The sequence below is a fragment of the Gasterosteus aculeatus genome, chromosome 4 (genome assembly GCF_964276395.1).
Source record: "Gasterosteus aculeatus chromosome 4, fGasAcu3.hap1.1, whole genome shotgun sequence".
In the NCBI taxonomy this organism is placed as follows: Eukaryota; Metazoa; Chordata; class Actinopteri; order Perciformes; family Gasterosteidae; genus Gasterosteus; species Gasterosteus aculeatus.
This window is the reverse complement of record NC_135691.1, coordinates 31,770,137-31,787,141: the sequence shown is the minus strand read 5'-3', so window position 1 is coordinate 31,787,141 and position 17,005 is coordinate 31,770,137. Positions and strand designations below refer to the sequence as shown.

The 17,005-nt window shown below is 45.0% G+C and overlaps 1 protein-coding gene across 2 annotated transcripts in view; it reads right to left on the bottom strand.

The window, feature by feature from the left end:
* Positions 1-17,005, bottom strand: part of cacna2d1a (calcium channel, voltage-dependent, alpha 2/delta subunit 1a) — a 58,941-nt gene that overhangs the window by 21,762 nt on the left and 20,174 nt on the right. For both annotated transcript variants that reach the window (XR_013467273.1, XM_040174689.2), the window contains exons 4-11: positions 13,482-13,541; positions 11,275-11,310; positions 10,527-10,662; positions 4,882-5,013; positions 4,485-4,554; positions 3,978-4,028; positions 3,056-3,155; positions 327-485 (exon numbers count right to left, since the gene is read on the bottom strand). Coding sequence is in view for 1 of the 2 variants with exons in the window: in XM_040174689.2 (XP_040030623.2) it covers positions 327-485; positions 3,056-3,155; positions 3,978-4,028; positions 4,485-4,554; positions 4,882-5,013; positions 10,527-10,662; positions 11,275-11,310; positions 13,482-13,541 (744 nt within the window). In the remaining variant the exon portion in view is untranslated. The remainder of the gene's footprint in view (positions 1-326; positions 486-3,055; positions 3,156-3,977; positions 4,029-4,484; positions 4,555-4,881; positions 5,014-10,526; positions 10,663-11,274; positions 11,311-13,481; positions 13,542-17,005) is intronic.

Here is a 17,005-nt window from a genome sequence, read left to right as displayed (position 1 = left end):
CAGTCGCATAAATAATATAATAATAATAATAATGCCTCTTCATGCAGTTACAAAAAAAAAAAATCTGCAATGTCCAAAAGAAACCACAAGGGCACGCCAGATACTCACCCTTAAATAAGGACACCACCGGGCTTTGAGTCATCCCTGAGTGAGTCCCGTGTGCCACCATTATTTTTCATAATTGAACGAGAACGATCAATGCAATGGACATCAGCTGCAGACAAGAACCGCCGCGTGGGTTCCAACGGGCTTCCGTCCAGGCCTCGAGCAGGACGTGAACTATTCAGATACCTGCGCAAACGTTGCACACTGCGCTGACACTTTACCTGCGCGAGCTGCTCGAAGGCCATCTCGAAGCCGCCGCGGTAGTTGGTGATGCCCTTGGCGGTGATGCTCTGCACGGCGTCCTTCAGCATCCTCTTGTTGCGGACGTTGGCCTGCACCAGGTTCCTGAAGCAGGCCGCGTGCTCTGCCTTGTCGTTGAACTGTGGGGGAGGGGGGGGGGGGGGGTGGAGGGGAGGGAGAAGAGGGAAGGAGGGATGACGGGAGGTGGAAGGGAAGGCACTCGCACATATTTGCTGTTAAATATGCGGCCCGTTTTTCCTCTTTGTCGCCGAGTCGCAGCGTGTTAAATGAAAAATAACTATCATCATAATGTTGTAACTTTAACGACTGCACTTCTCAAGTTTGCTGTGACTAAAGATTTGTCGCGTGTGAAATAAAATCAGTGTTAATTGAAGATCTGCACAGACCGAAGGGAGCTACAGCAGAGAGAAGGACGGATTGGTAGCAAAACAGGCAGGGATGTGAAAACGGTGCCATAAGAAGGTAAGAAACAAACAAACAAAGAAAGAAAACAAAGCACTTGATTATGGAGATGTTATTTAGCAGAGGCAGACATTACTCCGGCGGGTTAAACTCCAACTACACAGCACCACGTGTACAGCAGATTATTATTGGTGAATAGTTCATGTTGAGGCACAGATGGAACCCTATGAATTCATGTGCATGCGCGCGCACACACACACACACACACACACACACACTACAAACCTATGCACGCACACACACACACCTGGCTCATTAATAACCAACATCTGTCCACATCCGAGGCCCACAGATAATGGGTACATAACACGGATGGCACCTTCATCTCAAAGTCTAGGTGGGGTTCTATTAATTCAAAAGATTACATATAACTACACAGATATGCTTACAAAAATGGTCAAATGCGGGTCTTACGATTCAAAGAGACTTAGACTTGCTAATTGAGTATAATGACAAAGCAACAGTTAGTATAATAAAGCAAAGTAGCCAGAATTACAAAGTAGCATTAATAAACGTTTCAAAGGACCATGAAAGCCGGGATTCACAAGCAAAGGTCGGCAAGGTTTTTCTTTTATGTGCACGTTTCCAGAAAGCCAAAGGATGCTGCAGCTCACAATGGCAGTTTCCATCCATTCGATGTTGCTCTTCATGTTTGCAGAAGCGCACAGACAACACGAGCGACCTCGGAATAAGATTCTCGCCTACACGCATTTACACAGCAGCTTGCATTAGAACTTCTTATCTATAGAATACATCTTATAATGTCTAATGTCTGTAATGAAAGCTGAGTAGAACAGCATACTGTTCTTTATGTATTGTCTCTGTGTATAGAAATAGAACTAAAACAACTCAATGTTACTATTGCTCAGGGAAACATGAAGGTTATTAAACAGAGATGTGATTTATACTGCATATACTAGCATATATACTCACTATGAGGACACAGAACAGCGTTTTGCTGTGGTATGGGGTTAGGGTTACATTTACAGCACTTGAGGTTGTAACAGATTGTATGCTACCTTCAAAAAAAGCTTCAAAATGCCTTTGAAGGTCTAAGCTGGATGCCTCAGTGTTCTTCTGACATTGCTAGTTTCAGTCTCACTCAGCTGATTTGAAATTTCCAAACAAAACCATAAACCAGTGAAGTGAAAGACAATATAATTAATGGTTTATTTGAACCGCAAAACTATAAAAATCATTATTTTCCTCCTCCGTTAGAAGGAAAAGGATGGGACGTACAGAGGGAAGCGCGTGATGGAGGGAAGTGACTGGAGCGAGACCACATGTATGCTGGAGGTAAACTAAAAAAAAGAAATACTGGGGATTCATGCGCTACTTGTTCATTAAAACACATTGATATTGGCAATTTAATTCATTTAGTTTCATCTGATTGGATAAAGAAGAAAATGTTGAAGAAAAGGGAACTTTTTTTGTAATTATTCAATGAAAAAAAAAAATCACCAAAGGATGCCTATTAAAGTGGGGCGTATTTGAATAGCTAACAAAATGATCTATCTTGCACAGGCCCCTTCATTAAGGGATACCAGTTCCATCTTTGCATGCACATAATATAAAAGGCATAGATTGTAGCAGCGCTTCTAATGGGCTCAAAATCTAGTTAGAGCATTTTAGTGCTGCAAATCATTTCCAGTCCGACCGCCCACAGCACATCATCCAGTAAATGGGAATAAACCACTGAAACCACTTAAAAACATGTGTTCTTTTCTGTCTACAGAGTGTCCAATAGGCCCGAGCCGTCTCCCGTACGTATGTAACATGTAAAGCACAGGTTCATTGGTCAAACTCATCTTGTGGCGTTTCAGGGTTTTCTCAGCGCAGCGCCGCGCGTTCGCTCTGCGACAGACGCACACTAGGCGTGTCACTCACCCCCACACGGACACACTCAAACACATGCAGAGTAGATTTAGATGTATGCAGACACACACACGCACACTGCAAGCATGCATCCATGCAGCCATAACAAAGATCCATCAACGTGCGGCGCATTAAGTCACTAGAAAGGTCACCGCCATGTTCAAACCAAAGACTCAAAGCACACAAGCCCAGCCACACACGTTTCCACGTTAACATCCAGCAACGTTTGCACCTGTAAATTCAATTACATTCACAGAACCACAACAACTCCACGGACAGGATTTTGTTCAGGTGAATATTAGTGAAGGCCGTGTTTATTTCCACTGCTGATGAAGTCAAAGAGGAAGCTCACGTAGACCACGTTGACGTAGTCGTCGTCAGAGAGGGTCTCCAGCATCTTGCTGACCGACGTTCGGATGAGTTTGAGGGTGAGGCCCGAAACGCTGCCACTCCTGCAGTTTGGAACAACAACATTACATGTATATATATGGTATTTATTTATATTAGAATGAATAAAATAATATGTATATACATATATCTCTGCTCGTTTGTTTTATTATGCCACCAAAACATGTTTGTCTGTCAATATTGTGTCTAAAAGGAGACGACCTGTGCTGGAGCCTTTACCGCGTGAAGCGCTGCGAGCGGACAAATTCAGTTTTTCATTCATCATATTGCGTCGTCATTTAGCCAAGGAGCTCTGCCAGGTATGCTATTTATAATATAATAATATATTTTTCAGAAAATTGCATTAGCAATTATAAAAATATTATAATATATAATATAGTTCTTGTCATAACAGCCTTTTTTCTACAGCAAAATTGGGGTGGTGCCTTTAAAGTGTCAACTATACACTTTTACTAGTGTAAACTATCAGTGTGGAACTATTTTTTGGTTAATCATGGTTAGATTTGAAGTTCTATATGTTCTAAATTTGTTTCGGCTTGGTAAACATTGCAAATAAACCTCTTTAACTCTAAAAATGCAATATGAGAATTTTTTTTTATTAATTTAAGTGTTTCTTATAATTTGATCAGGAGACTTTACTGCTGTAACAGATAACACTGCAGAGTCCTCTCCTAACATCTCTGAGGGCACACATTTCTCGCCACGGGGAGAAACGTCGACACGCCGACTGCCTTTTTGTTTTGTCAGCGTCGCATGCGGAGGCATTCGTGAGCGCGGCGGCGCCACAGAGTTCGCATCAGGGCCTTCCGGCGTGCAAAAACGAAATGAGAGAAAAGAGTGTAATGAATCACAAGGTCGTCACTCACGCGTCCACCAGGATCAGCATGTCCTTGGGTGACGCTGCGCCCTGAATGTACCTGGTGAGTAATAACAGTCAAACAACATGAAGGTCGCGGGTACTCAGTACTTAAAGACATGTGAATATGCACAAGTACATTTTGCAGGTTCATCACTCTTATTTCTGTTTGAGCAATTCATTAAATACCACTCTAAATCATTTGAATTTTAAATCAATCTGACCTTTGATACATTTAAAAAAAACTAACATCTGTGTGTTATGCCAGAGGCCTCTTTAGGCTACTTGTATGAAAAAAAATGAATATTTGAATAAGGACTAATGTCCTTATGTGTCGACAGTTTACGCGACATGAAAGAAGGGGTTTCGCCGATAAAAGGTGAATATGACAATTACGCAGGTCGAGCGAATGAGCCACGTGTCGGTCTGCCCTTGACTCACACGAGAGAAATAACGATGAGATCATTAGAGACAGAGAAACAGAACTGCACTTTCCATAATGAATGTCCGCACTCACCACGGTCGCCTGCGAACATCATAGAGGTCGATCTTATCGGCTGAATTCCTTGAGGAGATCCAAGGGGAAGCTGCGGGTCGGCGGGAGGAAGGAAAAATGGCCAAAGATTTGGTTTAAGGTATTTGATTATATGAGTTAGGGGCTAAAAGCATGTTATGCTTATATCACCTTAAATATGAACCTAGTATAATAAAACAATGGTTGGGCATTCAGTCCTTGTGCTAAGCTAAGCTATAAGTCCAAATAAGAGCAGAAAAACAATCTGCAGACTTATATAAATAAAGTAAAGCAAAATTAATTTAAAATACATCTTCACGAGAGCTTTGATGAAATTACCTTTTGGGGGGGATTTTTCTCCCTGACCCAAGCAACCTTATCGGCGATTGGAGTAACTCACCTGGGAAGTAGCGAGCCAGTCCGGTGGCCGAGCCAAACACCTGCCAGAGTATTGAGGGATCTTCCTCTTTGTTTCTCCGAAAAACATCTTCCAGGGCCTCCGTCCAATTCAGCTCATTCAAAATGATGGTGGCTGCAACACACACAAATGCATCCCTGCATTACGAAAAGGGGACCGTCGCGTTACTCTAACCGAGTGGGGACTTCTGTTTCCGGTCACATGAAATAGACTGAACACACAAACAGACACACACACACACACAAAATTAATGGAAACATATTCAAAGTACAAAATCTTGGAAATCCCTCAAGCACAAAATGTCATGGCTTTTCTAAAAAACGTCTTTTGAAAAACATCTCAGAAGCCAAATCACATCCACACCTACACAAACGCCCACACACACTGCTGACGTGGAGGGCGGAGTGGAAGCCTCCTCACAGAGATCCAAACTGACATCAATCTCCTTGACTTTTCTCTCTCAAAACACACACACACACACACACACAAATCTACAGCAGTGAAAAATGAGGGAAAAGGACAGTAGGCTGACACAAAATAATTCAGTTTGATATTTCTGGAATAAAACAAATGAAAGAAATGATCTTCCGGATACTCACGGGACAGACATTTAGTCACGATTTATTTACCTGTTTGTCTGCAGGAGCTCTAACGGGCTTAATGCTTCAGCAATCTAGCTTCATCTCTACCTGAGAGAGTGGGCTGCATGTCAAATTGATGCTGTGCATGACTCACGCTAGTGTGTGTGTGTGTGTTTAGATGTCACATCTCTTCGTGTGTGTTTCTGTGAAAGCTACTACATTAAAGAAAGATACAGATAAAAAAAAGAGAGACATCGGCGTGAGACAGGGGACAGCTGGGAGGTAGGAGGTTCACACGGGACAAACAACCAGAAGCCGCGCCGTTAAACGTGAGTAACGGCGACTTGGTGTGAACCACCTGCACTCGTAACTCAGTTAGAGCATCACGTTTACGCTTTGGCAAGGAAGCGGCGCAGCGCACAGTGTTTGCTTTGGCTAAAAGCCGCCCAGGAGCACTCGGTTAAATAAGCAACGAGCAAAATGTCATTATTTTTCCGTCACCCACTTCTCTCTACGGGTTCCTCGACTCCTCCTTCGCCTTCGTCACTACTCGTAGAGCGGAGCGTTGTGAGACAACGTGGATGATTGAGATGCGCAGCGTGTGCTTGTGTGTTTCCCCTCGTGCAGAGCCAACATATCCATTATAGTCCTGACAGGAATTTGCATTCAGACACAGATCACAAACACGGACGCCTCCAACCGCTCAGGGTGGGCGGGGCGGGCACCGCTGATGAGCCCTCAGCAGCAATATCACAGCAGTGTCCTCTAATCTCAGCCAAACACCGGAACAGGTCACAGTTTGCGAGCAAACGGATCCATCTCTGGGGCAATGGGTTTGCTCGAGGTCACCGCGATGGAAGGAAATGAGGGGTGCGGTCGGATCTGTTGGTCGGGCGTGGCGTCCTCGCCCAGGGGACAATTGGGGGATGGGGCGCACGTGTTTGTTTGTCTGTATCAAACATTTATATTGCCAAAAACTAGAACTAGTTTTCTTCAGGGTTGGCATGAAATAAAATCATTTTCTCCATCAAGAGTTTTTTTTTTTTTAGAGAAATGACACCGTAAGAAGTGAAGAGAGAATTAAGAAGAGAGGGACAAAAGACACTTTTCATCCGGTGCTTTTTGGAGAACCTGGGTAACAGAAGAACTAAAATAACCACAGTGAATAACAAAGGTTGTTATTTTGTTCAATAAACAGGCTCTCAGTAGACAGATGCATGCTCCTCATTGAAGGCCGAGTCTCTATCAGTTAGAACATACAGAGCCTGTCAGTGACAATAGCAAAACTATTCAAATAAGACGTGAAATTGAATGATTCTCGTGGCAGAAACACAACGGTTGTGTGTAATATGGGAAAAAAGATGCTAAATGTTCCACCGTGACGCATGGAGACGCTTTCAGAAAGAAATCCAACTGGCGGTCGATGAGGGATGAGTGTGGGACGGTGGTGAGGGGAGGTGAGGAGTGAGACCTGCAGGGAGGCAAAGTGCCGTAAGTGTCGCCTCTCACCAGCCAGCCGGTGGCTGAAAGTGCCTGCACATTGGAAAGTAATTGCTTGGTGGGAGCTGAAGTGATGAGAACCTGTAGTCGTAGCATCACGAGGGTACCGTGCTCGATGATACTTGAGCTCCGGCGTATCCTCTTTTTTTTTTTTCGCAGGCATTCCCGCCCGAGCTGAACGAACGAAGCAGTAAAAAGACGCACGTACTGTATTCGTTACAACCACAACAGAGGTTTCCGTTGCATCGGCAGCCAGAAAGGCGTCAATAACTTAACAATCGAAGCGAATGCAGAGGGCCTCAGGCAAGCAATCGTTCAGTAACACCACACGGAGTAAAAGGTGCAGATGCGACACCAGCACAGGCGCACACACGTGACCAAATCTGTATTTTAACCTCACTTGGAGCACGAGGTTGCAAATATTCCTGGTTCCTATTACCCGGAATGGATTAAACAATACAACATGTGACGTGACAGAAAATCTCTTTCATTACTGCGATGCGAACACGCTCAGCGTGGCAGGAGCTCGGCGCGTCACAGTGTGTGCGTGCGTCTCGGGCCGACAGGTGCCACGCGGCGTTGACTCAAACGGGCGTCAGATGGGCCCTCGGATCTCCTGCCGAGGCCTCAGCGCTCCGCTCTCCACGCACACTGCACGCCAGTCCGCCTAATGAGCAAGGAGGCCATCGGCGCCGTGCGAGCTATAGGTGCAGGCGATGTGTGTGACACACACACACACATCAACTATCACAGTGTTTTCTTCACCTCCTCCTCCCCCATCTCTCTCTCAACACATTCACTCACAGAAAAACTCGTCACCAGCGTGCGCGCACACACACACACACACACACACACACACACACACACACACACACACACACATCAACACAATAATAAATCCCAGTCCGACCACCCACAGCTGATCAGCGGGGAGAATGGATCCCAATCAGCAGGACCGATGCGGGGGAGAAAAACAGTTGCACCTCCTATTAATATGCTTAACAAAGCGGACTGCCGAGGAGAAGGACGGCAGAAGGCGAGAAGGACGACGAGGACGCATGAAAAAACAGCGAACGCGACGAGCGAGGGAGAAGTTTTGGGGCGAAAGGAACTAAAAAACGAGCCAAGCGATTGTTAAGAAGATGAAGAGGGAAGAATAAAAAAAATAGAACGGCTGAAGGTTGCAGAGAAAGTCGACCGCAATCAAAGAAGAGTTTGAGGATGACACATCTGTCCTTCAGCGCCAGTAAAAGCCGCAAGGACGCCAGTCCTGTCTAGACAAAGTCCCTAATCAAGTTACCAGCCGCTCCAAGACAGAAAACGAGGGCGTGTCCAATTATGTTTGGCACGCACGCGCACACACACACACACACACACACACACACACACACACACACACACACACACACACACACACACACACACACACACACACACACACACACACACACACACACACACACACACACAGCTGTGACAACGCCGACAGTTCAGAGTGGCATCAATCTGGCACCACTTTTACATTACAGGTCGTTTAGCTGCCGCTTTTATCCAAAGCGACTTACATTACACTTTAAACCCATGGCTTTTACACAGGGAGCATTTAGGGGTTAGGTATCTTGCTCAGGGACACTTCGACTTGAGACACGGGGCAGCCGGGACACTACTGCTAGGTAACCAGCTACACCCGGACTGGACCCTCCACCTCCAACCTGAGAACGGAAGGAGATCAAACAGACACACCCCGATAAGCCGGATGCAACTATGTAGACAGACAATTTCTACACATACAAATGGCTGGTTATTGTTAAAATGCTATATAATCTCCAACCAAAAATGTCTGACTACAAACCAGGAGTAAATCAAGAGAAATCTTCACGAGACGAATAAAAGGAAGGAAGTCAGTAAGGACTGAAGGAGAGAAGGGAAGAGGCCACAATGAAGGATGTAAAGCGATTAGAAGACGGACTGTATGACACCAGCACACGCGTGACCGGTCAGAGGCCTCAGAGGCCTGTCACTCTGCCCATTAATAGAACAACTTATGTAGAGTGACTCGCTGTGCGACCGAGTCGCCTTCATTTAGCAAATCCAGCGTGGCCATCGTTACTGAAATTGATATTGAATGCTCAATCAATGCCATGGAGGCCATTAGCTCATGCCTGAGTTTAAGGGAGAGGTTTAACCGTTTGCTGGCTGCAGCATTTGTGCGTTGTTGAACGTTTTGTGTAACTATGAAACGATACAAGAGTAGCTATAAAGTGCTGGACTGTACGTTTCTGACTGAATGGAGATCTACATGCGCTTGTCCGTATCCGTCCTTGCATTTTAATTAGTCATTCTTTAGGTTAACTCAGAAGACAGTTGTGTGTGCGCATGCCATGCATGCATCCACCCATACATTAGAGAAAGTCTCTCTTCCAAGGAAGCCTCTCTGTTTAATGTATTGCGGTTTTAAAATTACTGGCAATTACTGTTTGAAGACCAACTCCTAATGCAAAAGTCATTACCTGATGCTAATATTACGTTAACAGTAATACAGTAAAACAGTAAAACAGTAATACTACACACTTCACATTTAACACTATAAGACCATAACGCTTAAAACTCCAATTATTCAGATCAGAAGAGTTTAAGGCCGGCCCCATTCGGTAAACATTCTTTACGGTAACAGATTGAATTACTGTGGGTCAATTCTAGTTAGAGAGCGCTGCCCTGACGAGTGTGTGAGGGGCTCCAGAAGGGAGAGATGGACTATTTCATTGAGTTATAACTATTGGATAAAGATGAGATAATGATATTTAAAGGAGCCTTTAATGATCTCCCTCAATACAGTAGGTTTTATAAACTTACAACTGATTTCATCGAGTTTTTGTTAAGTGTTTTTACATTTTCCCACTTTAAGTGTATATTTGGACACATTGGTAGCAGTAGAGGAAAAGGTCAGGGAATAACTAAAGCTATTATAGTTCAACCTATGTTATGTCAAACAGTTGTTAATATATTTCACTTAAAAAAAACAAAGCAACCCTTAAATCCGGACCAAAGCAGTGGACTGCCCAACTAACCAGCAAGGCCCCTTCCTCCAAATATGGCTAAAATGAAAAAAGGTTAAACTATGCTCAACAATATGCAAATGATGAATCAATAAAAAAAAGACGCATTCGTAAGTTAAGAAAGTGATGATAACGGCATAACGGCAGCGTGGCGATAAACGTGCCAAATAATCCACAAATAGATGCGTCGTCTAAAACATTCTTGTTCAACTGTTAAGGTCAGCGGGGTTGGACATGAACAGGAGGGAAGGGAGCAGCTGGTGACCAGGGTGCAGACGGGTGGTGTGTGGGGGGGGTAAAAGCGCTGGGCCATTGGGTGGTCGGCATCCAGGCTATATATAGACCGGAACGGCTCACACCCCGCAGACAGCGCCGGGAGGCGGAGCCACGCATCACGGAAAACGTACTGGAGATACCGGACACAGTGGCGATAGGGGCAAAGAGGGGAAAAGGGCGGGGCTTGCCAATGCAAGTTTGCGTTTCCACTCACAGCCTTCGTATATGTCCGTGGGGATGTGGACGGCGGTGGTGTTGTAGGAGACGGGTCGCTTGAAGTCGGGGTCTATCTCAAAGTCGTCCGGAAGATATTTGTTCTTCCTTCCCTTTCCGTCCTCTGTCTGATTGAGCTGCACCAAAGAAGAAGAAAAATAGTTTCAGTGGCATCCCGCAGCGGGTTCAATGGCTCCGGAGGGGTCCGTCACCCTCGTTTTGCAAACATTCTATACATGCACTTTCTTGTTACCGCGAATGACAAGGTGTCAATGTTGGTATCCACTGAAATGTCACCGTGTGACAGAAAAATATTGAGAAACGTAAGGTTCCAGGCACCGAAAACATAAACCCCGGCATCGGGAGACGAATAGAGAGAGGGGAGAGGGGCTGTCAGTCAAACACACAGTGACACTAGTGTGCTGCGGGAACGTGGTTCTTTCCCACTGGGGTAGTGGGGGGGGGGAACTAGATGCTGATCCCTGTTTATGAGAGCAGACAGATGACGTCTGAGGCCGGCGGAGGTCTCATGCATGCTCATGTGGTTCTGAGGGTGGGGTCCAAAACCAGTACTGGACCTTGTAGATTAAAAACAAAATGTTCTTCTCACTGATTCCTATCAACGTCATCTGCTCTCAGTTTCGTTTCCTGGGCAGCTGGATATTTGGGTTGCTCGCGCTATATTCGACAATTTGCATTTCTAATTGCACTGGCGGAATTTAGAAATTGTGGGATCAGGTTCAACTTACGTCATCTTTGGCATTGTAGTAAACGATTTTGTCGACCTGTGAAGAGATGGAAAGAAACAGGATGAGATCAGCAGTGAATCACAGCATGCAGATTGATAAATGACTTCTAGGCCCCAAATCAGCATCTTCCCTACGTTTGAATGTTTTACCTCTGTAAACACTTTGTCTAGGATGCCAAAAAGATCAGATGGAATGAAACTATTGGCCAGAATAAATGACCGCTTAAGATTCTACTCAAATAATGTAACTTAATCTCAACAGTGGCCCCGAGGGAAGTAGATGTGTCTTTTTTTTTGTCTTAGTTGCAACCGTGACTACAATTTAAACGCCGCTCTCTCACAGCGAGGCACCAGAGTGATTTTGACGCTGAGGATCAGTGAAGTAAGTGGTGTTGTTTTGCTCTCAGTCCGTCCGTCCGTCCGTCCTTCCCGTCAGCACACATGCTAGCAAGAGCGTCAACGTGCTGGCCGATGGCTCCCGCTGACACAAGAAGGCCCTGGAGCCACGCGGACGGTTCAATTTACATTTTTATTTCTATTTATACAGTGACAGTTTCCGGGGCACTTCCCACACAGACAGGTCTAGATGGTATTATTATTATTTTTTTTACTATTGACTTCCACCATCCGCTCACCGCTGCTCGCAAAACACGTGACTTCTCCGGCCATTGCGACTCCCTTTGTTTTAAACAGCATGCAATTAGCGCACCATTAGAGTAAACCGAGCCGAAGGCTGCAGCATCTGCTCTCCGTTTGGCTTTCTTAACCCCTCCAGTTACATCAGGAGTGAAACCGGCACTGACAACGCGCACCTCGAGCGGTTAGAGTCGCACCGCCGAGGCTGCCGCGACACCTGTTGGGTGGGAGATGGTGAAAGGCAGAAAGAGTTGAGACGTAAATGGATGATTGGTGGTTTTATTGGTTGTGGTGCACGTGCACGTGCACGTGCACCGCTTGGGATCTGCGTTTTGTCTGAAGACGCGTATGGAGCCTTTACCTTGAATTCACAGCAGCTGCACATATTGTTTCAAGTTGTAAAAGACAACCGCAGTGTCACATAAAAAGAGATCAAAATGCAGACACGAGAACCAGTAAGAGACATTTATATTAAATTATTAATCAAATTGACCTGTTTAGAGAAGCTTGTGTTTTAACGACATCTGCAACCAATTTTGACGTCACAGCTTTTAATTGTTTAACGTCAGCAGGGAGAGACGCCCACAGGTATCGGCCTACTTATCAAAGGTGAAATAAAAGACGCATGCGCAACACACTGACACACACACACGCCCCACTTGGTATTTCAAGACTCGGCGATGATACAAATCCATACATTGTGCAGGCCTACTTTGTGCATTAAACTTTGGTTGATTTATTTCAAGTAATTTATTAGCTTTATGTTAATGATTCTGATAAAAAATCTGAGAAATGAACGTTTCTGTCACAGACCGACAGAAATGGCAAAAAAATGTTTCAAAATAAAATACATTTCTGACGCAGACAAGACGCTTCTGTTCAGGTTCACGGAGGACACGTCGCTATTAATTCACTACATTTGTGCAGAGCTCCAGGCCAAACAACCTATTTTGGGAAAATCTATACAAATTACACAAATACTGAGACATTCAGTTGGTTGAGGTGTGGCAGAAATCTCCCTATAAATAAAAGTCAATATTATTACTACGACCAGACAAAGGACTATCAAACTCATTCATTGTAATACAGCAGATAATTGAATCCAACCCCAGAGAGGTTATTTAGGATTGGCAAACAACACTTTTATAAGTTAATAGACTAAACGGCAAAGTGAATCTGTTCTTCCGTCACAGTACATTTGCATGAAACGGACGAAGCTAAAACACTGCAGCAGGGAGAGCTGCACCGCAGCTCTACCATGCCATTGTGCAAATTCCCTGCACCGGCAACCGGGCAAAGTAATTCAATTAGTAAATGAATACTGTTGTTGTATTATTTGCATTTAAATGTTTTAAACTAAGCTGTTTCTTCCTATTATATGAATAATAATGAAGTTCAATCTTGTATGAAGTTCGTAGCAGCACTTCTGTCATTGTAATGAGATTTCCCCCATCCAATTATTACAACCATGTTGGATAATGGATATTGGATAACTCATCCCTCCCCCGGCTCCTCTCATCCGATGTGATTTGCTGTAACGCACCCGGCGCTAACGGACGCAGCCTCACTCACCTCGCTGTCGCCCCGCCACACGTGGTCCATCTGAAACTTTTCTGCTTCCATTGCCATCCTCTGAGAGAAGAGAGAGAGGGGGTGGAGGGGGAGAAAGAGGAGGAGGAGGAGAGAGTAGGAGGCGAGAGGAATGCAGTACGTTAGCCCAGCTTAATTATTCTTTGTAAAAGCAAAGTTTTTGGCTCCGATCCCGATGATGGCTTCGGTCCCATCTCAGCACTTTATCCCCAGGGTGACAAGTGTTCGCATCAGCTGATTTTAAAGATTTACAAAAGGATGGAGAAGGAGAAAACACCCACACCATGCCAGGATGTGTTAACCAAACCTGGCACACGCCATCTGTCCATCACTGCCGCGTTGAAAAACTAACAAAAAGTCTTAGTGTTCTTCAGTATGGACAGCTTAATAAACACGACACTGAAGGCACAGCTCGGTGTTTGACATCTTTTATTCACCAAATACTCGTCTCTGCACCCGTAGGTATGAATTAGGACTCGCTGTGACACAGTGTTGCGCTAAAATTAGACACCCGCACATTCCATCTTTTCCCAGATCTGGTTCTAATGACTGGGTTAATGGGTTTATAATGGGACCAGTTTTTAATCTGTACCTTGTCCAGAAATGCGCTTTACTATTAATTTCCCCAGGGAAATAAAAAAATACGGCTTTTCCTGCTTCGATGAACGGCACAAGTCGCAGAAGGAGCGGAGACTGTAAATGACTTTAGGAAATGAGGAGAGGATGAGGAGGGGGTTAAAAAAAATGAATTATTGAATTCATTCTGTGACAGTGGCGAGAATCAAGTCTGATTATGAATCTCATACTGGGTTATTAGTGGCAGCGTTTGGCCGCCGGGTGAGACCTTAAACGAGTGGATATCATTGCTCACCTCACACTAAGACAACAGCCCGATGGGAGAAAGGACAGAAAATGAAAACACCATCAATCTTCTTGATGGACATCACACATTTCGCTTCCAAAAAAAATCCAGAGAGACATTGCCAAAAAAATGTAGCCTCTTTTTCCTGCACTGCTCCTTCTTTTTTATTTCTCAAATCAATGGAGCCAGATCCTTTGAGTCACTTGTTTGACATTTCTCCAGACGGGACTTGCCAAAAGCAAAAGTAAACTTGTTTTCTGTTACTTCTTCGCTGGCTTCACAGGCTATTCTGCAACTCCTTCCCACTCACGACGGATTAAAGGCGTTATGTCCCGTATGGATCTAGAGAAAACGTTAATGAGGATCTCCACAGTCAGCAGCTGCTGTAGTTCTTCCCCCTGCTTCCTGCAGGGCAGCATCGATACCCATCCTCTGTAACACACCCTTACAACCCCCTCCCACTATAAAAACACCACAACATAACCACTACAGACGCACTCGCTCCGATTGGATAAACTCATGACCCCCATCGGTTTGCCTGTAGGGCCAAGCGGTAATCACCAGGCAACTTCGGTTCACTAATGGCTGTAGCAGACCTCCATCACCACATACGTCAAACACTCTGATGACTGAAGGAACAACCCTGAACAGTCTTACTTTATGAATTGTAAATTTGTGAGTACCTACCTTTAGGTATAGTTTAGTTTAATCTCCTACATAAGTTTAAGCAATGACTATTATTAAGTAGGACAAAAATATGGACGTGCTAATGAGCTGGCTTAAACTGCGTTATCAGCGAGCTGCTAAAGAAAGACCAGTGAGAGCATCCTGCGGAGTTACAGAACACATAATTAAGATTACGTACGCCTGGCTCACGCTGTGTAACTCGATGCCGGAGAATAAAGAGTCTGCCTGTGGTTTTAATTCTTGCGTGGAGAACATGGACACAGTTGCTGGTGGGGGGAGAACCTTCTGTTTCATAAACTGGCGAATGCACCTGACGTGTGGTGCCACCTGTAACTGGGTGAGGTTCACTGTCCATGCAGTAAAAGTACGAAGTATCAGGAAAGAGATGGATTGAAAGAAAGCTGCCCGCTTCGGAGTACAAGCCGCAGAAATCCGCCGTACGCTCATGCATGGAACAAGCCTATCTGCAGTTTGTCTTCTGTTTGGAGAAAATGAATCACGTACGCTGTAATGCCTTTAATCTCCTGATCGGAGACGCAAATAAACTGTTTTTGCCAAGAAATGTGTCAGGAAAATGCAATAAAATATAAAACAGACTACTGTGTCCACCGCATTGAGCCCAGACGCACTGGCAGTAAATGGACACATCTTTATGCACGATGATGTTTCACATTTACACCCATAAACCCAAAGTGGAGACGATTACACTCTGCTCTCAGCGCCAGCAGCTGTTCTTAATAATAATAATAAGGATGTCAAATTGCAACGTGTTTTATTCTCCATACGCGTGTTGGAGGATAATGGCAGCAGCTCTCCCTCGAGTTATAATGGGGGACCGAATTGTCTCATTCAGGAGTGTTTGAAGGGATGGAGCGAGGGAGGGTGTAAAGCAATAAAACAATAGGTGCACTTCTCACCCACTGACACGAGGAGAATATATAAATCACTGTGAGCTGTACAAACGGACCCTTTACTTTGTCACTCTGAGAACATCGGGTACAGAAGCACAGAACTTTGCAACCTCTCCAAGTTTCCATCTTTTATTAGGCAACACACAGAGATGTACCGTGTAAACACGCACATTCCTGGAAGTCTGATTAGAGCATCAAGTCATGCCAAGACAAAACAACACAAACACACACACACACACACACACACACACACACACACACACACACACACACACACACACACACACACACACACACACACACACACACACACACACACACACACACACACACACACACACACACACACACCTGCCATCTCACTGATGTGCAGGAAAGGCTCAGCAGTGCTGAGGAAACATGAGCATCTGCTGTTAAAGTGACTGGCAGCACTTTAGTCAGATCCCTCTTTCCCTGCCCGGAGGGAGGCAGGGGGAGAGGGGTGGGAGAGCAGAAAAAGGGGAGGAGAGAGATACATTAACACACACAATCACACACGAAGAAGAAACATTAACAACTGCACAGTACAGTAAGTGCATGCGAGTTGACAGAACGTGTAGCACCACAACCGTGGTCCTTCAGACGGGAAACAGCGCTCGGTTAGTGACTGGTTAGTGACTGGTTAGAGACTGGTCAGTGACTGGTCACAGACTGGTACAAGCGTCGCTAAGCACTGCTGTGAGCTGGTTTGACGGCTCCATCTCTGCTCCAGCAAACAGTCCCAGCTGAGCACGCTCTCTGTGTGCCAGCTGGCGGCAAGCAACTCCCAATTACAGCTGCATCCAGCTGCTGTGTTGACACGGCAGTTCTGCAAAACGCACACACACACACACACAACAATACCGAACGCACAGATTTACAGTGTCACTATTTCTTGAGGTGCACCCGGCTTTTATAATCAGAAGGATGTTTTCTGCAGCTTCCTTTAACTCACACTTACATTACAGTGCTCAGCGATCGAAACTATCGTTGCTACATTAAGACATAAAAAGGATATTTTTTCCCGC